General features: G+C 34.0%; 1 protein-coding gene across 1 annotated transcript; it reads right to left on the reverse strand.

Annotated features, from left to right (window-relative positions):
* Positions 1 to 1,729: 1,729 nt before the first annotated feature.
* Positions 1,730 to 27,815, reverse strand: LOC132560542 (signal peptide peptidase-like 2B). The gene is made up of 15 exons (XM_060225207.1): positions 27,732 to 27,815; positions 24,498 to 24,620; positions 20,870 to 21,052; positions 20,331 to 20,417; positions 19,434 to 19,576; positions 18,640 to 18,830; positions 17,662 to 17,755; positions 17,342 to 17,455; positions 15,975 to 16,056; positions 15,482 to 15,556; positions 14,918 to 14,977; positions 8,300 to 8,321; positions 7,976 to 8,053; positions 7,426 to 7,583; positions 1,730 to 5,264 (listed from the first exon to the last, which is right to left on the reverse strand). Exons 1-15 carry the CDS (start codon positions 27,813 to 27,815, stop codon positions 5,121 to 5,123), a joined length of 1,638 nt encoding a protein of 545 aa, XP_060081190.1. The 3' UTR covers positions 1,730 to 5,120.
* Positions 27,816 to 27,950: the final 135 nt, after the last annotated feature.

The raw sequence follows: 27,950 nt of genomic DNA on the forward strand, positions 1-27,950 counted from the left end.
AGCATGTCGAGTACATGTCCATACAGTGGTCACACAGGACACAGTCGGGATCATACAGTATTTCGGGTACATGTAGATATAGTGGTCACACAGGACACAGTCGGGATCATACGGTATTTCGGGTACATGTAGATACAGTGGTCACACAGGACACAGTCAGGATCAAACAGTATTTCGGGTGCATGTCCATACAGTGGTCACACAGAACACAGTCAGGATCAAACAGTATTTCAGTAGCATGTCCATACATGTATGTACCTAAAGATGGGTACATACTGGAACAATACTGTTCATTGCACTTGATTTCCATGGAGTATAAAGTCATTCTCCTCAAACCTACAGGACCATCAATGACAGCCTCACTGCCTCATACATGGATTACACCGAACCGAACCTTGTCATAAGTAAATATGGGCAATCTCTTAATAACTGGGTTTCGAGCTGAAATATAAGTACGTTAGACTTACTATCAAATTTCCTAAAATACATCCATTTCTACATTTTCGTAAAATGATGGCGTATCCGGCCTTAATACCAGCCGCATTCCAACAAGTCCACTCACCCGTGAAGCCATACACAATATATATATATATAAATATATAAACCAATACAATGGTTATCAGTTCATGAATATTTAAGTTTATGATAGGACGGCAATCAATGTCAATCAAAACTCTGCGTTGGAGTGCTGTTCAAAGTCAACTGCAGTTCATACTATCACAAGGTTTTCCTGAACATGTTGCAAACTCCAGAAAACACATGCACTAGTATTGAAAAAAAAGAGGCTGTCCTTAAATGACGATAGCTGTTGATAAGTCATTGAACAATGCAAACATACAGTAAAACTGTACATTGTTGTATGCTGTCACTCTGATGGCTGAAGGTTCATATGATATCAGTTCCTTGCTCATATCCTTATGCTGTCTCCAAGTATTGGTGTAGAAAAACAACAGACTCACCCAAGAACATTACAAGGAAATGAAACTAAACCAAAGACTGATGTGCAATGTTGCCTCCCCAGGAAACAAGATGTAGCGACCAGGAATTTTTGGACCTTATCTTTGAATTCCTGGCAAGGAAACACTTTTAGGATTACTTTTGAGGTATACATTTTGATATCATACAGGACAACAAACTGTCCATGAAGTCGGACATGATGGGACATGGTTGTCCTTGCATCATTTGACTTTAGTACTACTTTATAGATGTTTAATAATTTGGTGATGACTAGGAGCTAGTGAGTCACAGGAAATTACTATCTGACTAATTGTAACATTATAAATACTATCATCATCAATCACTGGAATTCTTAATTGATTTGGCGAGAATTCATTGATGAAATTGATTTAACAGATGAACACTACTATTGCTGATGCTTCCTGATGGTGATAAAGTTTATGAGAATCCCTCGATGAACGACGACGGACAGATTTTTTCTCAAAAGAGCAATGGTGACCTACACCTAACAATCCTGCAATTGATCAAGATAGCTTTTTAAATGAGCAAAGTTTGAACGAAGAGTAAAACTGTATATTTCTAACCCTTTGGGCTGGCCTCAATATGAGAAATCTGGCTCCAATAGGGTAAAGGGTGGTAAGGTTTCAAATTCCTTCTGTTTGGATAAAGTAATTATGAACAAATTAAAACGGATGAACAATACAGGTCTTATAGGATTTCGGTTTTCCGGAGAACCTTTAGATCTGATATACTGGGTGTTATTGGTACATGATACAGATTTCTCTGACCCAAGTTTATTGAATCCAAGCGCTGAATTAACAGGACACAACATATAAAATATACATTAATCAGATTTTACACAAAAATACAAGCATGACAACATAATTAAATAAATATGATACTAGTGTGATACTGCAACAGGAGACATCCACACAGTACTGTATAGAAAAGTAGAAATACAGGTACATCTATGAGTTTCAATTTCATCCAAGATTGATAAAATGGGAAAAAATCTTCAAAGTTTCATATGAAATTGAAAAAGCATATATGATTCTGTGATCATGTGACTTTTTTAACACACATTTGTGTGAAAACTGTTTTTTATTAAATTGTTCAAGAATCAATAGTAATAATGATGTCTACCATACACCCATATAATTATTTCCCTGTAAAATGAAGATTTGTATCCCAATAACTTCCAATTAACAGTAAACACCAAAACAAAAATGCATTGAAATATAAATCATAAGAAAACTATCGCTCTCAACTCTGACATATGAGTGTATGGTGTTTTCTGTTTTGACAATTCATGCTCCAAGTACAGCTATCAGGCTGTGTTATTGTACAAACTAATAAGATGCCCAACTTACTGTATTCAAAGGCTATAGTGTCAATTCTAACTGAAAATTGGTTTTCAAAAAGAATATTCACAAAATACCGATGTAACATATTCATCTAACACCAACTAATTAACAGAAAGAGTCTGTGATGGATTTTTTGTGAAATTTTCACTTTAATGTGTAAGTCTTACTTTGATCGTTATTTTTCCAGAAACAACCTGCTGGTCATTATACTTAGGATATACTGACTGTACCAGTAAATCAGGGCCAGCAGAGAACACACAATTTAGAATTGTCAACCTGTTACAGTGACTTTATATGAGTAAAAAAGCATAAGGCAAGGTATTGAATGATGACCTATCTTTTCAAATGTTTGTGCAATACATCACAGTATTTACATCCTTTCCTAGTCATAGCAAATCTCATAGAAAACCAAACATCTGTTGAAATGAATACAGAATAGAAAATGTAGAGTCACGAATTGTTCAGTAAGTGACACGCGGCCGCTAAAGATAAATGACCAGGAGTAGATCTTATTTGGAAATCAATATAGGCAAAATCTTTCCAGTGTTTTTCTAGATATGAAACGGATTTGGAATAGGACATGATGAAACAGACAAGCTATGACTATATGCCTCCCCTAAAATAGAAAAGACGCATAAAATTAAAATAGTTTATCAAACACAGTAGATTTTGAGAATTTATTACATTATTTCAACTCACAATTTAGTTGCCTCAAAAAGGTTTTTTAGATCACAGATTCGAGTAAGATATATACAGACATAATCATTTTGCAAAACTCTTTCCCTTTTACTCCCTTTATCACAGATACAAGAGTTCCCAGAGGGATCTTGGCACCCACCATTGTTTGATCTTTATTTGCTCTTTGAAAGTTGGATTTTTTCCCTTCTTTTCTCTTCTCTGTTTTTACTCTTAATGATCAGACATTTGAACATTCCTATGTGGAAATTATTTTCAGATCAGTCCCAAACTCAACCAGGCACAACTAGGGACGGGACCAAGGGAAACCTATCTATGAAATTTAAGAAAGATCCACCAAGTACTTCTATAAAAAAACTGATAACAAACTTCTTTAAAAGAATAAAAATCCAAGATGGCCGACAGGTTTATTTGATCAGTCCAAAAATACAACTGGCACAACTAGGGACCAAGGGGAACCTACATACGCAATTTGAGAAAGATCCATCCAGTATTTTTCAAGAAATAATGACAACAATAACTATACAGACGCACAGACCACGAAGGCAGAGCGATTTGAATAGCTCACCATCTGATGATGGTAGGCTAAAAATAGACAATTTACATGTTTAGATCTTCTTCTTTTCCTCATGTTAGTTCTTAAGTTTTCATCCATAATTTCTTGGTAAGAGTTGACAGGCAAATTTCAATTATAATAATGCTCTAATTTCCCGGTTTATTGTTAAAGTGCTTGATTGCCATACACTTGCATTATTCCAGCTATAATACAGAAGAGTGGGCTACAGGTGTGTAGCATCACCAAACATCTTTTATCTTAGAGCTGTAAACAAGGTGATAGAGCAAGCAAAGAGATCTCATCTTCATTTTGAGTGTCACCACAAGGAATGTACAATCAAATGTAGACAAGTGAGTTTCCTCCACAGAAGTTACTTACACAGCTCTTTACACTCATCAACATTATTGTCTGTTCTATTTTGAACGTTTCATACAAAAGTGTTATTCTCTGTCAATCTTCAAAGTGAATAACCTGTGCTTTGCTTTCAACAACCCAATTACTTACAATAATCTAATCATATTTTATATTTCCATATGACAAACTTGATAGTATAACAAAATGTTGCATGTACTAGGTAAAACACAATCAAGATCAAAACCAATTATCTCTTGTTTCTCAGATGCAGACTTTGATATAATCCACATAATGGCTATTTAGGTAAAACACCCCAACCCCAGGACTACACGTTTTGTTTAGGGCTATTCCAGTAAAACATCTATCCCCCAGGACTACACGTTTTGTTTAGGGCTATTCCAGTAAAACATCTATCCCCCAAGACTCCAGGTTTTGTTTAGGGCTATTCCAGTAAAACATCTATCCCCCAGGACTCCAGGTTTTGTTAAGGGCTATTCCAGTAAAACATCTACCTCACCCCAGGACTCCAGGTTTTGTTTAGGGCTATTCCAGTAAAACATCTATCCCACCCCAGGACTCCAGGTTTTGTTTAGGGCTATTCCAGTAAAACATCTATCCCCCCAGGACTCCAGGTTTTGTTTAGGGCTATTCCAGTAAAACATCTATCTCACCCCAGGACTCCAGGTTTTGTTTAGGGCTATTCGAGTAAAACATCTATTTCACCCCCAGGACTCCAGGTTTTGTTTAGGGCTATTCCAGTAAAACATCTATCCCACCCCAGGACTACAGGTTTTGTTTAGGGCTATTCCAGTTAAACGTCTATCCCCAAGGACTCCATCTATCCCCCCAGGACTCCAGGTTTTGTTTAGTGCTATTCCAGTAAAACATCTATCTATATGTTTATGGGTTCACTCATAAAATTACTTACAGGTAATAAGAAATGTCATTTCTTTGGGAGTTCAGTGTGAAGTAGATATGTTGCTGGAACAGTGTATAATTCTGACCATGTTTGAACATTGAACAATCACAGATTGATCTCATAACACACATCATACATCTAATATTTCGTCATTGTACTTGTCCCCAAGGAGTGCCCAAGTCTCCATACTTGTAGATCTTCTTCCAACCCCAGATATTGGGGCCTCTCCTTGTCTTCTCACAGCAGATCTCTCCCTCTGCTGGGACCACCCTAGTCATCGCAGCAGTTCATCTGTACTGGATGAACTGGAGATACTGATTCTGACACTGTCAGCATCAACATTGGCAGATTGAGGTTCAGTGGGAGGAATCACCCTATCAGTAGTTTCATCCCGCAGATCGTCATCCTTTTTTGGGCACTGAATTAAGAAAAGATCTCACATTCCATTAGAAAATCACTGACTAGAGAAATACACAGCAGAATATGTGTATGGTAAACCCAGCTGTACAATAACATGTGTTTGTTGTGTAAGGTTACACACTCTGTTAAATAACCTATGTTAGCTTTGTTAGGTTAAACCCTCTGCTTAATAGCATGTGTGTTGTTGGTTTAGGTTAAACCCCATCTAATATCCTGTGTTTGTTGTGTTAGGTTAAACCCTCTGTTTAATATCCTGTGTGTTGTTGTTTTAGGTTAAACCCTCTGTTTAATATCCTGTGTTTTTGTGTTAGGTTAAACCCTCTGTTTAATATCCTGTGTGTGTTGTGTTAGGTTAAACCCTCTGTTTAATATCCTGTGTTTGTTGTGTTAGGTTAAACCTTCTGTTTAATATCCTGTGTTTGTTGTGTTAGGTTAAACCCTCTGTTTAATATCCTGTGTTTGTTGTGTTAGGTTAAACCCTCTGTTTAATATCCTGTGTGTTGTTATTTTAGGTTAAACCCTCTGTTTAATATCCTGTGTTTGTTGTGTTAGGTTAAACCCTCTGTTTAATATCCTGTGTGTTGTTGTGTTAGGTTAAACCCTCTGTTTAATATCCTGTGTTTGTTGTGTTAGGTTAAACCCTCTGTTTAATATCCTGTGTTTGTTGTGTTAGGTTAAACCCTCTGTTTAATATCCTGTGTTTGTTGTGTTAGGTTAAACCCTCTGTTTAATATCCTGTGTTTGTTGTGTTAGGTTAAACCTTCTGTTTAATATCCTGTGTTTGTTGTGTTAGGTTAAACCTTCTGTTTAATATCCTGTGTTTGTTGTGTTAGGTTAAACCCTCTGTTTAATATCCTGTGTGTTGTTGTTTTAGATTACACCCTCTGTTTTTATCCTGTGTTGTTTGTGTTTGGTTAAACCTTCTGTTTAATATCCTGTGTTTGTTGTGTTAGGTTAAACCCTCTGTTTAATATCCTGTGTTTGTGTTAGGTTAAACCCTCTGTTTAATATCCTGTGTTTGTTGTGTTAGGTTAAACCTTCTTTTTAATATCCTGTGTTTGTTGTGTTAGGTTAAACTCTCTGTTTAATGATGTGTGGTTTGTTAAGCTAACTCTGTTGTACAATAATGTATGTGTGTTTAAGGGTTCACCAAACCAAGCTGTTAAGAATTGTTTGTTGAGTAAGTCTAACATGCTTGTAAAATAATGTATGTTGTGTGTCATTCTGGGTTAGCTGTACAATAATATATATTGTTGGGTATGTCTAACCTGTTTTGTGTGCCAGACTATTTGTATAAAATGTCTGTACCAGCCTGACATTAACTAGTTTAAATTTGTATAAAATGTCTGTACCAGACTGACATTAACTAGTTTAAATTTGTATAAAATGTCTACTAGCCTGACATTAACTAGTTTAAATTTGTATAAAATGTCTGTACCAGAATGACATTAACTAGTTTAAATTTGTATAAAATGTCAGTACCAGACTGACATTAACTAGTTTAAATTTGTATAAAATGTCTGTACCAGACTGACATTAACTAGTTTAAATTTGTATAAAATGTCTGTACCAGACTGACATTAACTAGTTTAAATTTGTATAAAATGTCTGTACCAGCCTGACATTAACTAGTTTAAATTTGTATAAAATGTCTGTACCAGCCTGACATTAACTAGTTTAAATTTGTATAAAATGTCTGTACCAGCCTGACATTAACTAGTTTAAATTTGTATAAAATGTCTGTACCAGACTGACATTAACTAGTTTAAATTTGTATAAAATGTCTGTACCAGCCTGACATTAACTAGTTTAAATTTGTATAAAATGTCTGTACCAGACTGACATTAACTAGTTTAAATTTGTATAAAATGTCTGTACCAGAATGACATTAACTAGTTTAAATTTGTATAAAATGTCTACTAGCCTGACATTAACTTGTTTAAATTTGTATAAAATGTCTGTACCAGCCTGACATTAACTAGTACAAGTAATAGTAAATTTTCTATGACATAATTTTAATAGTAAAAGTGACCAATGGCATGAAAGAGACATACAAGAATCAGAAATTTCATGAGAATTCCCTGCCTCATGTATCAGTTTTTATAATATGTATTTGTATAGAATTCATAGCTTGTAGTATCAGAGGTTGAAGTTCTCACCTTTTTATCACCGTTCCACAAGAGTTTGAATTCTCCCCGACAACAACCAATCACCATTGTTGTTACAAGTGTACAAGGCACAAGGTACAGGAGTGCTGGTTGGCCAGTCTCCATAAAGTATAAAGCTGCAAATGTGAACAACAGCCCCACACCATACCCTGTCACAACAAAGTTCAACATCACCTTATCATAAAAAAATTATTATCAAATAACCGAAAATACAGAAAAATTTCTATCTGGCCTTTGACCTAGTAAAACAAAGATACAAGCTGCATGATATATATAACATAAATGATGACTAATAATCTAACATTTCGTAAAATTGCGCACGTAAACCTGGTGTTATACTTGTATTGAGGTGATGGTTTTATTTATGTTTTACAACAAGACGAATGAGATTACAGCAATAGCTATCAACCTATTTCATTACACCCACTTTGAAACAATAGGATTGTAATGCCATGGTTTAAACAAGAGGATCAATGGGCCTGTAATGCCATGGTATTACCTTACTTAACATGTAAACAACTGAGTGAATAATTCAACTTACCTATCACAGATGCAGTAAAGTAGACTTTTCTACTTTGAACTTTCAGATCTATTCCATGATTAAAACCTATCAGGAGACCTAGAAACAAATCAATACAGTTACTGGTAATGTATCATACCAATGATCATTTCCAACCAGAGACATTATACAGTCGGTAAATACATTAATAATATACATCTGTGTTGATGGTTATCTAGTTACCATGGTAACCCTAACACTGAAATATATTATCATCTTATATATATATTGTAGGTTACCAGCTGTCAGTTCTTCATAAATCATGTCATCATGAAGGTGATGTGTAACAGTATTTACAACTCTCACCTATAGTCTTCATTTGTTCCAACTGGTAAACAGACCTAATAGGTTACTGTTGTATAGTACACCTGCTGTTCACAGTATGTTGTACACTTGTTGATATATTACCATTCTGTGTCATTGTAGAATCATTATTTTTCATATCCACAAATTAATATCAGAACAAAATATGTAGAAGATCGAAGTTGACATGGAATCTGGTACAAATGGATTTTATTAGCAAGTTATATTTACAAAAGTGCCAATGAAAAATGTTAAATTTTTTTTGAAAAACCACAAAATTTGAGCTCAATGAGAAAAGTATTGATTTACAGCATTACAATAATATTACTAGACACAAGCATATGATACCGCATATCCTCTGGATATCATTCCTTACACCCCTGATCCCACACACCCACCAAATATTACTTAACACAAGCATATGATACCGCATATCCTCTGGATATCAATCCTTACACCCCACCCACCCACCCACCAAATATTACTTAACACAAGCATATGACACCGCATATCCTTTGGATATCATTCCTTACACCCCTGACCCCATCCACCCACCAAATATTACTTAACACAAGCATATGATACCGCATATCCTCTGGATATCAATCCTTACACCCCATCCACCCACCCACCAAATATTACTTAACACAAGCATATGACACCGCATATCCTCTGGATATCAATCCTTACACCCCCACCCACCCACCAAATATTACTTAACACAAGCATATGATACCGCATATCCTCTGGATATCAATCCTTACACCCCCACCCACCCACCCACCCACCAAATATTACTTAACACAAGCATATGATACCGCATATCCTCTGGATATCAATCCTTACACCCCCACCCACCCACCAAATATTACTTAACACAAGCATATGATACCGCATATCCTCTGGATATCAATCCTTACACCCCTGACCCCACACACCCACCAAATATTACTTAACACAAGCATATGATACCGCATATCCTCTGGATATCAATCCTTACACCCCACACACCCACCAAATATTACTTAACACAAGCATATGATACCGCATATCCTCTGGATATCAATCCTTACACCCCACCCACCCACCAAATATTACATAACACAAGCATATGATACCGCATATCCTCTGGATATCAATCCTTACACCCCACCCACCCACCAAATATTACTTAACACAAGCATATGATACCGCATATCCTCTGGATATCATTCCTTACACCCCTGATCCCACACAACCACCATATATTACTTAACACAAGCATATGACACCGCATATCCTCTGGATATCAATCCTTACACCCCCACCCACCCACCAAATATTACTTAACACAAGCATATGACACCGCATATCCTCTGGATATCAATCCTTACACCCCCACCCACCCACCAAATATTACTTAACACAAGCATATGATACCGCATATCCTCTGGATATCATTCCTTACACCCCTGATCCCACACACCCACCAAATATTACTTAACACAAGCATATGATACCGCATATCCTCTGGATATCATTCCTTACACCCCTGACCCCACACACCCACCAAATATTACTTAACACAAGCATATGATACCGCATATCCTCTGGATATCATTCCTTACACCCCTGATTCCACACACCCACCAAATATTACTTAACACAAGCATATGATACCGCATATCCTCTGGATATCAATCCTTACACCCCCACCCACCCACCAAATATTACTTAACACAAGCATATGATACCGCATATCCTCTGGATATCAATCCTTACACCCCCACCCACCCAAAAACAAACCCTTCACACAGTGGTTTTGCTCCCCTTTAACATACCAATTTTTTTTTCAAATACTGATATCTATATACACTATCATAAAAACGCTATAATACAACATTAATCAACACATATATCTATAATACACTGACATCTATAATACACACACTGACATGACTATAATACACATGACTGACATCTATAATACACTGACTCTATAATACACTGATACAATACACTGATATCTATAATACACTGACATCTATAATACACTGATATCTATAATACACTGATATCTATAATACACTGATATCTATAATACACTGATATCTATAATACACTGACATCTATAATACACTGACATCTATAATACACTGATATCTATAATACACTGATATCTATAATACACTGATATCTATAATACACTGACATCTATAATACACTGACATCTATAATACACTGATATCTATAATACACTGATATCTATAATACACTGACATCTATACTACACTGACATCTATACTACACTGACATCTATAATACACTGATATCTATAATACACTGATATCTATAATACACTGATATCTATAATACACTGATATCTATAAAACTGATATCTATAATACACTGATATCTATAATACACTGATATCTATAATACACTGATATCTATAATACACTGATATCTATAATACACTGATATCTATAATACACTGATATCTATAATACACTGATATCTATATCTGACATCTATATAATACTATATAACTGACTATAATACACTGATATCTATATACTATCTATAATACACTGATATCTATAATACACTGACATCTATAATACACTGACATCTATAATACACTGATATCTATAATACACTGACATCTATAATACACCGACATCTATAATACACTGAACTGATATCTATAATACACTGATATCTATAATACACTGACATCTATAATACACTGAACTGATATCTATAATACACTGATATCTATAATACACTGATATCTATAATACACTGATATCTATAATACACTGACATCTATAATACACTGACATCTATAATACACTGACATCTATAATACACTGACATCTATAATACACTGATATCTATAATACACCGACATCTATAATACACTGATATCTATAATACACTGATACATCTATAATACACTGACATACACTGACATCTATAATACACTGATATCTATAATACACTGGTGTCTATAATACACTGACATTTATAATACACTGATATCTATAATACACTGATATCTATAATACACTGATATCTATAATACACTGATATCTATAATACACTGATATCTATAATACACTGATATCTATAATACACTGATCATCTATAATACACTGATATCTATAAATACACTGATATCTATAATACAATACTGATATCTATAATACACTGATATCTATAATACACTGACATCTATAATACACTGATATCTATAATACACTAACATCTATAATACACTGATATCTATGATACACTGACATCTATAATACACTGATATCTATAATACACTGATATCAATAATACACTAACATCTATAATACACTGATATCTATAATACACTGACATCTATAATACACCGACATCTATAATACACTGATATCTATAATACACCGACATCTATAATACACTGATATCTATAATACACTGATATCTATAATACACCGACATCTATAATACACCGACATCTATAATACACTGATATCTATATAATACACTGATCTATAATCTATAATATACACTGATATCTATAATACACTGATATCTATAATACACTGATATCTATCTATAATACACTGACTGACATCTATAATACACTGATATCTATAATACACTGATATCTATAATACACTGACATCTATAATACACTGATATCTATAATACACTGACATCTATAATACACTGATATCTATAATACACTGATATCTATAATACACTGACATCTATAATACACTGATATCTATAATACACTGACATCTATAATACACTGATATCTATAATACACTGACATCTATAATACACTGATATCTATAATACACTGACTATCTATAATACACTGATCTATAATCTATAATACACTGATATCTATATATCTATAATACACTGATATCTATAATACACTGAACTGATATCTATAATACACTGACATCTATAATACACTGATATCTATAATACACCGACATCTATAATACACTGATATCTATAATACACCGACATCTATAATACACTGATATCTATAATACACTGATATCTATAATACACTGATATCTATGATACACTGATATCTATGATACACTGATATCTATAATACACTGATATCTATAATACACTGACATCTATAATACACCGACATCTATAATACACCGACATCTATAATACACTGACATCTATAATACACTGACATCTATAATACACTGATATCTATAATACACTGACATCTATAATACACTGACATTTATAATACACTGACATCTATAATACACTGATATCTATAATACACCGACATCTATAATACACTGATATCTATAATACACCGACATCTATAATACACCGACATCTATAATACACTGATATCTATACTACACTGACATCTATGATACACTGACATCTATACTACACTGACATCTATAATACACTGATATCTATAATACACTAACATCTATAATACACTGATATCTATAATACACTGACATCTATAATACACTGATATCTATAAGACATCTACATATCTATAATACACTGATATCTATAATACACTGATATCTATAATACACTGATATCTATAATACACTGATATCTATAATACACTGATATCTATAATACACTACACTGACATCTATAATACACTGACATCTATAATACACTGATATCTATAATACACTGATATCTATAATACACTGATATCTATAATACACTGACACTGACATCTATAATACACTGATAATCTATAATACACTGAACTGATATCTATAATACACTGATATCTATAATACACTGACATCTATAATACACTGACATCTATAATACACTGATATCTATAATACACTGATATCTATAATACACTGATATCTATAATACACTGATATCTATAATACACTGATATCTATAATACACTGATATCTATAATACACTGACATCTATAATACACTGATATCTATAATACACCGACATCTATAATACACTGATATCTATAATACACTGAACTGATATCTATAATACACTGATATCTATAAAACTGACATCTATAATACACTGGTGTCTATAATACACTGATATCTATAATACACTGACATCTATAATACACTGACATCTATAATACACTGATATCTATAATACACTGACATCTATAATACACTGACATCTATAATACACTGGTATCTATAATACACTGACATCTATAATACACTGACATCTATAATACACTGATATCTATAATACACTGACATCTATAATACACTGACATCTATACTACACTGAGATCTATAATACACTGATATCTATAATACACTGAACTGATATCTATAATACACTGACATCTATAATACACTGATATCTATAATACACTGACATCTATAATACACTGACATCTATAATACACTGATATCTATAATACTATAATACACTGACATCTATAATACACTGATATCTATAATACACTGACATCTATAATACACTGATATCTATAATACACTGACATCTATAATACACTGATATCTATAATACACTGATATCTATAATACACTGATATCTATAATACACTGATATCTATAATACACTGAACTGATATCTATAATACACTGACATTTATAATACACTGACATCTATAATGACAATACACTGATATCTATAATACACTATCTGATTCTATAATTCCTGTTGTACTACAACACTAAGGTAACATACCCCCTTAACCTCCCCTTACAACTGTATACAACCTACCTGCTCTCCTGTTGTACTACAACACTAAGGTAACATACCCCCTTAACCTCCCCTTACAACTGTATACAACCTACCTGTTCTCTGTTGTACTATGACACTAAGGTAACATACCCCCTTAACCTCCCCTTACAATTGTATACAACCTACCTGTTCTCCTGTTGTACTACAACACTAAGGTAACATACCCCCTTAACCTCCCCTTGCAACTGTATTCCAACCTACCTGTTCTCCTGTTGTACTACAACACTAAGGTAACATACCCCCTTAACCTCCCCTTACAACTGTATACAACCTACCTGCTCTCCTGTTGTACTACAACACTAAGGTAACATACCCCCTTAACCTCCCCTTACAACTGTATACAACCTACCTGTTCTCTGTTGTACTATGACACTAAGGTAACATACCCCCTTAACCTCCCCTTACAACTGTATACAACCTACCTGTTCTCTGTTGTACTACAACACTAAGGTAACATACCCCCTTAACCTCCCCTTACAACTGTATACAACCTACCTGTTCTCTGTTGTACTACAACACTTAGGTAACATACCCCCTTAACCTCCCCTTACAACTGTATACAACCTACCTGTTCTCTGTTGTACTACAACACTAAGGTAACATACCCCCTTAACCTCCCCTTACAATTGTATACAACCTACCTGCTCTCCTGTTGTACTACAACACTAAGGTAACATACCCCCTTAACCTCCCCTTACAACTGTATACAACCTACCTGTTCTCTGTTGTACTACAACACTAAGGTAACATATCCCCTTTACCTCCCCTTACAACTGTATACAACCTACCTGTTCCCTGTTGTACTACAACACTAAGGTAACATAACCCCTTAACCTCCTCTTACAACTGTACACAACCTACCTGTTCTCCTGTTGTACTGGAGCCACCAGTTGCTACATCCACCATGATACTTTTCCCAGACTGAAAATTAGACCATCAATTCAGTTATGTCATCTAAGATACACGGTCAATAGATGGAATGTACAGGAATTTCCATGGAAATAAGAATTTTTCATCTGATGAGGTAAAATTGAATAAATTAATCACTAATAAAATGGTAGTAAATGTAAGATAACACTATTTGATGAGACGGACACAAGTGCTTTGTTTTTTTTTGCTTTCACTGGTGACATCACAAAACTACATAGTTAAAGGAAACCAAGGCACCATTCACCTAATCACAGTTCTGCTAGGTCATGTCTTATGTGTGTCATTACAAAAATCTGCTTAGGGTGTTATTACACTGATTACATGGTTCATATAATTTTGTGAAAAATCTTCTTCTAAAGCACTGCAGAAGTTTAGTATGTGTGAAATGAAGCACAATGATATATCTAGTTATACAAAGAGAAAATCATGGTGGAACATCATCCATGGAAAAATAAAAAATACAGCACAAATTTAAACCTGAGATGGAAAACTTACCGAAGTGATTAGTGGTGTGACGAAGACAAAGAATATATCATACACAAACAAAGCCAGCAGGAGGGCGCCACAGATCTGTCAATAACACAATTCAAGTAAATCATCACAGAGAAATACTAGAAAGGCTCAGACAAAGATGTCTTTGTTTTAGAAGTAGTGTTTAACAAACCAGCTATCTTGGACATCAACTATGTCAACATCTACTGTTAAAGACATTAACAGTATAGAAATTAGTTCTGTTAGAAATTATCTGTATATGAAATAGATTTTGGGACATTAAGTGTATATGAATTAGTTCTTCAGTACAGCAACTGTATCCAAATTATTTTGTAGGACATTATTTAAATGTAAATGAATTGGGTTCTTGGGACATACCAGGTAATATGATTAATTTTATAACATGAATATGTTCTATCTGACATTTTGGACATCAACGATTTTGTTTTTTGGGGGTTCTTTTTTCATTAAAGAAAAAAATGTTGCTACTCTGTACCTTGAGATTAGGCATCTGGATAATTCGTAAAATATTGATACAAAATGCCACACCAAGGAAATCCTGTATCACCCATGCGTAACTGAAGAATGAAAAATAAAACATTAGATACTCATCAACCAGCTACTGCAAAAGTCTAAACAATGATTGTCTTGAAACTTAAGAGACAAACCAGAATGATAGAATGAAAGCAACAGGACCTAAAACAATAAATAATACATATATCATTGTCTTCCTATCTATTTATCATTGTCTTCCTATCTATTTATCATTGTCTTCCTATCTATTAATCATTGTCTTCCTATTTATTTATCATTGTCTTTCTATTTATTTATCATTGTCTTCCTATCTATTTATCATTGTCTTCCTATTTATTTATCATTGTCTTCCTATTTATCATTGTCTTCCTATTTATTTATCATTGTCTTCCTATTTATTTATCGTTGTCTTCCTATTTATCATTGTCTTCCTATTTATTTATCATTGTCTTCCTATTTATTTATCATTGTCTTCCTATTTATTTATCATTGTCTTCCTATTTATTTATTATTGTCTTCCTATTTATCATTCTCTTCCTATTTATTTAACATTGTCTTCCTATTTATTTATCATTGTCTTCCTATTTATTTATCATTGTCTTCCTATTTATTTATCATTGTCTTCCTATTTATTTATCATTGTCTTCCTATTTATTTATCATTGTCTTCCTATTTATTTATCATTGTCTTCCTATTTATTTATCATTGTCTTCCTATTTATTTATCATTGTCTTCCTATTTATTTATCATTGTCTTCCTATTTATCATTGTCTTCCTATTTATTTATCATTGTCTTCCTATTTATTTATCATTGTCTTTATTTATCATTGTCTTCCTATTTATTTATCATTGTCTTCCTATTTATTTATCATTGTCTTCCTATTTATCATTGTCTTCCTATTTATCATTGTCTTCCTATTTATTTATCATTGTCTTCCTATTTATTTATCATTGTCTTCCTATTTATTTATCATTGTCTTCCTATTTATTTATCATTGTCTTCCTATTTATTGATCATTGTCTTCCTACTTATTTATCATTGTCTTCCTATTTATCATTGTCTTCCTATTTATTTATCATTGTCTTCCTATTTATTTATCACTGTCTTCCTATTTATTTATCACTGTCTTCCTATTTACTTATTATCGTTATGTTAATATTTTACCAAAGCAATGGAAAAATTGTGAATTATCAAAATTATCATCATGTTTGATAAGAAAAGGTAACTCAGTTTTTTATGTCACATCTGAAATATTTCTTCCTGGTCTGCATTTCAGAATTCAATAGGACACAACAGTAACAATGATGTACACATAAAACATAAAGTACCTCTCGTGTCTCTGTATACCCCAAAAGGTTGTCACTCCAGCACATAATAGAACCAACACAAGATTCTTTACTTGAGGACGATCAGAAAAACAAGGAACTTTATTTGCTGGAAGTCTGAAATAAAACAATAAAAACACCATCTTAATTTGATGATTACTTATTTTTATTGGAAATTTTGTTTTTAAGTTAAAATCATATTTCCTAAAATCATTTCAAATATGGAGGGAGTCAAAGGGAAAAAAACAGAGAAAAGAACTTCCTTAATTTATTGCATATTAAATGCTTGATTTCTGAAGGGAATGATATTTTATGATAATTACCTGGTATTGAATGGAATGTAGCTCCAAAGTGGTTGTACACAACCATAGAGTCCAGCTGTTCCCGCCAGACAGAAGAGTACAATCACAACATACACTGAAACATAGTATTGGGAAATCATTTAAAATCTTAAATCAGTTATCAGTTAATATGGGATCGGATTTTGAATTATTATTATCATTATGACATACTTAACGGCCCGTCAACACATGAAAGGTCATTAGGGTCATCAACCAGTAAAACACACAGCAATCCAAACGGAAATAACATTAAACAAACCAAAAGGTAAAAGACAAATGTTAAATATCTTAAATGGGTATGTTAATGCAAAAGTTTGAAATGCTACGTCGTGGTCTATTATATAGACCAACATCTTTCAGGTAATGTAGAAAAGTTTCAAAAAGGGTTTTTAGACATGTAATGTTACAATAAAAACATTCTCAAGTAGACAGAAGGTCAGTGCAGTCCAATAAAAATATTAAATGGTGAATGCAGTTACCAGTAATTAATTGGCTGTTTTATAGAAAATCAATGCATTTTTGCTTGCGAAAATATTTGAGTGGATTTTTTTTTAACCTTAACCGTAATGCCGATGATAAAATCATTAGAAATTCATTTTATTTTTTTGTAGTTTTTATCTCCAAACTATCATATATGTCCGACAACTCTTACATATAACTATGTGAAGGGAAGTAATCCAATATGGCAGACCCAGAACTCGGGAATAATAACCCCAAGAATGGCATGTTTTTGCATATAGTGCACACCCCCTTTTTGACACGACAGTTTTAGCTTGAAAAAGTGGGCATTATATGCACCTATATGGTACCTATTAAATTTCATGTTGATATGTTGTGTTATGCTCTGAACAAAATTAGGATGGCCAGACAAATGGACGAACAGACGGACGAACAAACAAAGCAGAGATTATATGCTGTCCCTTGGGGAAGCATACAAACATAACTTGGCATTAGATTTACCTAGATAATCATAGAAGAAGAAAAGAAGCACCAGGAATGTTGAAGACATGATGACAAAGAAGATGATCGAAGGCAGCGTTAAGTCAACCGTGTCATTTTCCTCTTCAGTGTCCTCATCATCATCGTCATCATCTTTCCTGCCTTTTTTGGATTTTCTCTTTCTTTTCTTTGATTTTTGTGATTTTTCCGATCTGTAAGAATGTTAAGCGTGATTGATAAACATGCAATTTTGTTATACTGACCTATAAATACATCTTTTTTTCTGATTCCCACAAACATCTAAGCAATCATTCCCATTTTACACAGATAAAGACTTAGATTTGTATTTTACTTCAAATTTATGAACAGCTAGATTACAGAACTTCAATTTATGTCAAGTTCAAGTTGATAACCATGGTAACCATCTTAGACTTTTTCAGAATTCCTTTTTAATGTAAACTGGTCTTCTTTCTTTCATGTTGTTTTTTAATTGGAACAATGCTGCATTACCTTTTTTATTAATATTTTATTTGTTTCAAGACTGGTTTATTAATATATTTCTATTGGGTTTAACAACCTCGTCAGAATCATACCAGGATGGGTGTTAAGAACATCAAAAAATAGAAAAATAAAACACAGAAAGGACAGGCACGAACAGTTTTAAAAAGGTGTTAAATGGGCATACAAATCCTCCATACTGACCTATGATTGACAAACATTGTAACAAAATTCCATATATTCATATTTTATGTGTCTTTTAAAATGACTGGAGTTCTAATGACTTAGTAATCCGTCCCCTAACCATGTTCTACTACCTTTCATGTCGCCTTAGGCCAGACCAATATCCACCAACTGTGACACATCCAACGGCTATCACAAACAGGACAATGAGACAGGGGTCAAACTCGTCCCTTAGTCCAGGCGAAAACATCAAAACCTCAACCTTTGACCCTATACTCTGGAAATATAAATATTATATGCAGTTGAACTAAATTAGTTCAATATATGGTGAGGATTTTCTCTGGGTATTCCAGTCTTTCTCCAACATTACCACATTCTGTGCACTTCCTTATGGAACAACAGAAGTTGGTTTCACACTTGTTCTAAAACAGGCATAAGTCATGGTAATATCTAACTTGTTGTAAATGTTTATCTATCTTCATTTAACAAACAAATTCCGAGAACAATAAATTTAATGTTTCCTTGGCAAAATAACAAGGTAAATGGCTACTGTTATAGTCAACATTTAAATAGGAAATACACTTCAACATATTCACCACTGTACTGGTAAAAGTGAGAAATATTACCAACATAACTGAAATATTCTTCAACATATTCACCACTGTACTGGTAATAGTTAAAAATATTACCTACATAACTGAAATATTCTTCAACATATTCACCACTGTACTGGTAATAGTTAAAAATATAACCAACATAACTGAAATATTCTTCAACATATTCACCACTGTACTGGTAATAGTTAAAAATATTACCCACATAACTGAAAGATATGAAACATTAACCGGAAACTGTAAGATGGGTTGTTTTTCTAGAAGACAAAAATGAAGAAATTGACGTGATATATGTGTGTAAATAGGAAGAATGTAAAGCTATACCTACTTTAGGGTATGGAACATGTTATGTCTAGAATAGGAAAACTAATATTACATAACATTCCTGTTATAAGTTAAATAATTCTATAGAGATACCTGTATTTGTGTGAAGTCCTTCGTCTGTATACCTGCTACTGTGATATTGATCATGCTGTATTCTGTCTTATTGGCAATAGGAACAAGCTGCAATGAAACATACATGTACAGCTTAACATAAATATTTAACAAACATTTACAGAATCCCAGATACACAGATATCACAAACATCTGGAAATAACATATAACTTGTATATAAATAAACAGCTTGACCATAATATGATACCTAAACACATTGTAGAGATGCTTACATGTCATATCTGCTGTTGCAAAACACAAATTTCTTCAAATGATGAAATAAAAACCACACAAGATGATGTGTATGTATGTGTATATATGATTTGTAGAATTGGGAAAACTTCGGGTCTAAATTGGGGAAAAAAGATACAATTTTGCATTGGGAATTTGGCCCCAAATCTGGCAGATCGAGAGCCCTGCATATGCTACTTTATAAATCACCTAAGGTAGTAACTGTCTACATTATAAGTCAATAGAGGAAGATATAGCAGTATAGTAATACAGAAATAAGAAATACTTACCACATCTTTTGTTACAATCCAAACGGCCAAAGACTTGTGTTGTTGAGCCATAACAGCTTTTTCAGCAAATTTACAGTTGCCTCGACCAACGGCGACCACGCGGTCATCAACATCAATGTTGTTGTATGCCTGACTGTCTAAACAGCCCAAGTCAGTACTGAGATCAACTAGGCTGTGTGGGGTCTGAAATATTGCATTAACCATCATGTCTCTACTGAGATAAGAAACAGACTCAGTCAGTACTGATATCAACTAGGCTGTGTGGGGTCTGAAATATTTCATTAACCATCATGTCTCTACTGAGATAAGAAACAGCCATAGTCAGTACTGAGATCAACAGGCTGTGTGCTTTATGAAATATTTCATTAACCATCATGTCTCTACTGAGATAAGAAACAGCCATAGTCAGTACTGAGATCAACTAGGCTGTGTGGGGTCTGAAATATTTCATTAACCATCATGTCTCTACTGAGATAAGAAACAGCCATAGTCAGTACTGAGATCAACTAGGCTGTGTGGGGTCTGAAATATTTCATTAACCATCATGTCTCTACTGATATAAGAAACAGCCATAGTCAGTACTGAGATCAACTAGGCTGTGTGGGGTCTGAAATATTTCATTAACCATCATGTCTCTACTGAGATAAGAAACAGCCATAGTCAGTACTGAGATCAACTAGGCTGTGTGGGGTCTGAAATATTTCATTAACCATCATGTCTCTACTGAGATAAGAAACAGCCATAGTCAGTACTGAGATCAACTAGGCTGTGTGGGGTCTGAAATATTTCATTAACCATCATGTCTCTACTGAGATAAGAAACAGCCATAGTCAGTACTGAGATCAACTAGGCTGTGTGGGGTCTGAAATATTTCATTAACCATCATGTCTACTGAGATAAGAAACAGCCATAGTCAGTACTGAGATCAACTAGGCTGTGTGGGGTCTGAAATATTTCATTAACCATCATGTCTCTACTGAGATAAGAAACAGACATAGTCAGTACTGATATCAACTAGGCTGTGTGGGGTCTGAAATATTTCATTAACCATCATGTCTCTACTGAGATAAGAAACAGCCATAGTCAGTACTGAGATCAACTAGGCTGTGTGGGGTCTGAAATATTTCATTAACCATCATGTCTCTACTGAGATAAGAAACAGCCCAAGTCAGTACTGAGATCAACTAGGCTGTGTGGGGTCTGAAATATTTCATTAACCATCATGTCTCTACTGAGATAAGAAACAGACTCAGTCAGTACTGATATCAACTAGGCTGTGTGGGGTCTGAAATATTTCATTAACCATCATGTCTCTACTGAGATAAGAAACAGCCATAGTCAGTACTGATATCAACTAGGCTGTGTGGGGTCTGAAATATTTCATTAACCATCATGTCTCTACTGAGATAAGAAACAGCCATAGTCAGTACTGAGATCAACTAGGCTGTGTGGGGTCTGAAATATTTCATTAACCATCATGTCTCTACTGAGATAAGAAACAGCCATAGTCAGTACTGAGATCAACTAGGCTGTGTGGGGTCTGAAATATTTCATTAACCATCATGTCTCTATATAGCTATGATAAGAAACAGCCATAGTCAGTACTGAGATAGGCTGTGTGGGGTCTGAAATATTTATTAACCATCATGTCTCTACTGAGATAAGAAACAGCCATAGTCAGTACTGAGATCAACTAGGCTGTGTGGGGTCTGAAATATTTCATTAACCATCATGTCTCTACTGAGATAAGAAACAGCCATAGTCAGTACTGAGATCAACTAGGCTGTGTGGGGTCTGAAATATTTCATTAACCATCATGTCTCTACTGAGATAAGAAACAGCCATAGTCAGTACTGAGATCAACTAGGCTGTGTGAGGTCTGAAATATTTCATTAACCATCATGTCTCTACTGAGATAAGAAACAGCCATAGTCAGTACTGAGATCAACTAGGCTGTGTGGGGTCTGAAATATTTCATTAACCATCATGTCTCTACTGAGATAAGAAACAGCCATAGTCAGTACTGATATCAACTAGGCTGTGTGGGGTCTGAAATATTTCATTAACCATCATGTCTCTACTGAGATAAGAAACAGCCATAGTCAGTACTGAGATCAACTAGGCTGTGTGGGGTCTGAAATATTTCATTAACCATCATGTCTCTACTGAGATAAGAAACAGCCATAGTCAGTACTGAGATCAACTAGGCTGTGTGGGGTCTGAAATATTTCATTAACCATCATGTCTCTACTGAGATAAGAAACAGCCATAGTCAGTACTGAGATCAACTAGGCTGTGTGGGGTCTGAAATATTTCATTAACCATCATGTCTCTACTGAGATAAGAAACAGCCATAGTCAGTACTGAGATCAACTAGGCTGTGTGAGGTCTGAAATATTTCATTAACCATCATGTCTCTACTGAAATAAGAAACAGCCATAGTCAGTACTGAGATCAACTAGGCTGTGTGGGGTCTGAAATATTTCATTAACCATCATGTCTCTACTGAGATAAGAAACAGCCATAGTCAGTACTGAGATCAACTAGGCTGTGTGGGGTCTGAAATATTTCATTAACCATCATGTCTCTACTGAGATAAGAAACAGTCATAGTCAGTACTGAGATCAACTAGGCTGTGTGAGGTCTGAAATATTTCATTAACCATCATGTCTCTACTGAGATAAGAAACAGCCATAGTCAGTACTGAGATCAACTAGGCTGTGTGGGGTCTGAAATATTTCATTAACCATCATGTCTCTACTGAGATAAGAAACAGCCATAGTCAGTACTGAGATCAACTAGGCTGTGTGGGGTCTGAAATATTTCATTAACCATCATGTCTCTACTGAGATAAGAAACAGTCATAGTCAGTACTGAGATCAACTAGGCTGTGTGGGGTCTGAAATATTGCATTAACCATCATGTCTCTACTGAGATAAGAAACAGACTCAGTCTGCTGTGTGACAGTGACTATTTCTAACATGTTTTTATCATTCAACTCATTCCTGTTACACTTTGCTTTATGATCTTTTCATTCTTTGTCTTCAACATTTATAAGATGCCAACTGCCCAGACTATAGACTTAACCGACTTAGCTACCTGGTCACCATTGATATTCCAAGTCCAGTTCCGTTACATTATTCCTTCCTTTTTCCAAGTCTTTGCCCCCAAAGATACAACTATTTATAATCCAAGTCTGACTATCCCTTTGTCAAACATTTGCCTATATGAAATGAAGGATGGTCAAAGGAACTAAATGTAATATGAGCAGAAAAAAGAATGGGCAAAACAGGGTTCAAGCCCGGGATTATCCAAACTCTAGACTTTACCAATTAAACTACCTGATCCCTGCTAATCAACTCGATCCGTTTCTGGTATAGATATGTATTGTACTGCCTAACAGAAAATTACTTTGCTGTTCATTTGTTCACACAAAGGAGAATTGTTGAGGTAGCAACACCTTCAACAAAATGTTGGAGGAAAACAAAATTATTGACATGGTACTATATAACAATGCATTCCTCATCAAATAATCATTAGAGTGACATGGTTATATAACTATGGGTGTTTATATAACTATCGGTGTTTATATAGCTATGGGTGAGGGATTTAGGTTTTATACAATTACCGCTTGATGCATATAGTGAGGTAACTTCTGGAATTGTGGGTTGTAGTTGATACAGTAGTGACCCTGCCATTCTTCTCCAGAGCCAGATGGTCTCACATACACGACTCCAAGATCAGCAGAGCTCTGTGGACAAGCAGAAATAGTATTCCCTGAATGTGTCATTATTATAATCAGGATCTATTAATATGAACGTTGAAGCATAATATTCCATCACTGAGTGGTAATGTCTTCAAAGAGTAAAATATATACTGCACAGAATCCCTCATTAATTGTCCTTTTCTGTAGTCAAGCACTTGCCACAATCAAAGTTTAGATAAAATTATTGTGGTTTGTTGAGAAATACAACACTAATCTTGACTTTTGACCTTCAGTATTCAGGGTAATCATAATCATTCAAAATAACATCATTCATCATCACTCTTAGCAATAGAGGATATAATCCCTCTCAGTACAACATAGCAATTTACATCTAGGTACCCTCATACTGAATTACTCAACTAAACATCTAGGTACCCTCATACTGAATTACTCAACTAAACATCTAGGTGCCCTCATACTGAATTACTCAACTAAACATCTAGGTGCCCTCATACTGAATTACTCAACTAAACATCTAGGTGCCCTCATACTGAATTACTCAACTAAACATCTAGGTGCCCTCATACTGAATTACTCAACTAAACATCTAGGTACCCTCATACTGAATTACTCAACTAAACATCTAGAATTACTCAACTAAACATCTAGGTACCCTCATACTGAATTACTCAACTAAACATCTAGGTACCCTCATACTGAATTACTCAACTAAACATCTAGGTACCCTCATACTGAATTACTCAACTAAACATCTAGGTACCCTCATACTGAATTACTCAACTAAACATCTAGGTACCCTCATACTGAATTACTCAACTAAACATCTAGGTACCCTCATACTGAATTACTCAACTAAACATCTAGGTGCCCTCATACTGAATTACTCAACTAAACATCTAGGTACCCTCATACTGAATTACTCAACTAAACATCTAGTACCCTCATACTGAATTACTCAACTAAACATCTAGGTACCCTCATACTGAATTACTCAACTAAACATCTAGGTGCCCTCATACTGGATTACTCAACTAAACATCTAGGTACCCTCAAACTGGATTACTCAACTAAACATCTAGGTGCCCTCATACTGAATTACTCAACTAAACATCTAGGTACTGAATTACTCAATCTGGATTACTCAACTAAACATCTAGGTGCCCTCATACTGAATTACTCAACTAAACATCTAGGTACCCTCATACTGAATTACTCAACTAAACATCTAGGTACCCTCATACTGAATTACTCAACTAAACATCTAGGTACCCTTATACTGAATTACTCAACTAAACACATAGACACCCCCATACTGAATTACTCAAATAAACATCTAGGTACCCTCATACTGAATTACTCAACTAAACATCTAGGTACCCTCATACTGAATTACTCAACTAAACATCTAGGTACCTTCATACTGAATTACTCAACTAAACACATAGACACCTTCATACTGAATTACTCAACTAAACACATAGACACCTTCATACTGAATTACTCAACTAAACACATAGACACCTTCATACTGAATTACTCAACTAAACATCTAGGTACCCTCATACTGAATTACTCAACTAAACATCTAGGCACCTACATACTGAATTACCTAACTAAACACATAGACACCCTTATACTGAATTACTCAAAATCTAGACACCTTTATACAGAATTACTCAACTAAACTCTTGTGCTCCTTTGATAATAAATCAGGCCAACAGGTCTTTGTATGATCGATCACATAATTCACCAAGCCCTCTGACAATCCTAATTTGTTCATAAAGAACATTTTTAAAATTTAACAAAGTATTATCTATGTGTTTATGACATCAGCGGCCATTTCAGGAAAGTCGTGTATCTCAGGTATCATTGCTCATTCTGAAGTGTGATTTTTTTTACTACTTCATCGAATAAAGTTTTAAGAGTGCTTTAAAGTACAAATTACAATTAAGTAAATATTGATTTTTTCTTAGTTGTTTAAAACAATTTTAATTTAGAAACATATATAAACCTGTCATATAAATATTAATTTGAAAATGTGTCTTTAATTTTCTGTTAGTCAAAACTTAAACTTTGTTTAAAAATATGAACATTTTAAAATCTTTGTGAGCAGTAAGATAAACAGCATCACAGAGACAAACAGTATCCAGAAAACACGGTAGTTAATACAAAATCTTTGATAGATACATTATTTTCCCTTTTCTATAGAATAAAAGGAGACCTGTGCTTTCTCCAGAAACGATGTAGCTAATACTTGCATGTTATCTTAGTTTACAAGGTCAACATACTGGGAAGACATAAAAATACTGTTAAAAACAATACATACAAATATAAACATGTACAAAAGAATGAATGCCAAATATATTCATTGTTAGAATACACCAATCACATACATTTTAGCTGTTTTAGAGATGGAAAACTGTGGTATTTTAGCATGTGAAGTAATTCAACAGAATTACTTTCTGCAATTACTAGATAATTATGCTTTATAAAAATTACTGTTGAAATAAGTTGTTACGAACATAGTTATTTATGAAAATTCCTAAAGTAGCTTTCACATTTGTTTAAGTTTTAGCTATGTTCCTGCACTGAGCAATTTTTTAGATTTACATGTCATGAAGCAAAATTCAGTGTAGCATCAACGTCAGTTAAACAAAGATTGAACAGTAAAACTACTGAAGTTTTCGTGGTCTGATTTTCAAGTATTGTTGCACGATAAATAACGTAAAAGGTCAGTGTCTTAAATTATAATGCTGCATTTTGGCTCGTTACAGAAAGACAAAGTACAGCTTATATTTTAAAACTGTTTGTTGGTGTAACTATAAGGGATATTTCATATTGATTTATATAAAGTCCAAACTGACAGAAAGTCAGATTTCTGTGTTATCATTTTAATGAATTTAGATATAAATAGTCAACTTTCAATCGCGGAATCAAAGTCAGCTTATATCAATTAATTAAACCACGTCATAAACAAGAGATGTCTGAAAAAGAAAGTAGGAAACACGGAAGCTGAACAGCGTCTTGACGTATTTCTGTCGTAATGGGTTGTTATCACTGTACCTGTGTATAATCAATTTAACTTTGGTAACTTAACACTAAAACGTCGTCATTGAAAAAGTCATAATACATTACCAGGGCAATAACATAGAGCAAAGTAACGCAGACTTTAAGCAAATTCGCCATTGAATTCATCAAACGTTGTAGTGACCAAGACATGGTTATCATGAAAATTTGGAAAGGAAATCGGTACGATAAATCCGGATGTAGCATGAACTTTTTTTCGCAGTACACACGTATTTGAAGGCATATACAAAAAAGAATCCTGACATTTTCGCATAGATCAGAGTGTTG

Source organism: Ylistrum balloti, unplaced genomic scaffold (genome assembly GCF_031769215.1).
Source record: "Ylistrum balloti isolate Yb309-2 unplaced genomic scaffold, AGI_CSIRO_Ybal_v1 Utg371076, whole genome shotgun sequence".
Taxonomy (NCBI): domain Eukaryota; kingdom Metazoa; phylum Mollusca; class Bivalvia; order Pectinida; family Pectinidae; genus Ylistrum; species Ylistrum balloti.

Bases quoted from the DNA above. Each gene is read 5' to 3' on its own strand.
- LOC132560542 (XM_060225207.1), bottom strand. From the start codon at position 27,815: ATGTCTTGGTCACTACAACGTTTGATGAATTCAATGGCGAATTTGCTT. The intron at 17,756-18,639 runs GTAAATCTAATG...ACTATGTTTCAG, and splicing joins CTTCTTCTATGATTATCTAG to TGTATGTTGTGATTGTACTC. The intron at 8,322-14,917 runs GTAGGTTGTGTA...TCTGTTTACCAG, and splicing joins CCAGTACAACAGGAGAACAG to TTGGAACAAATGAAGACTAT.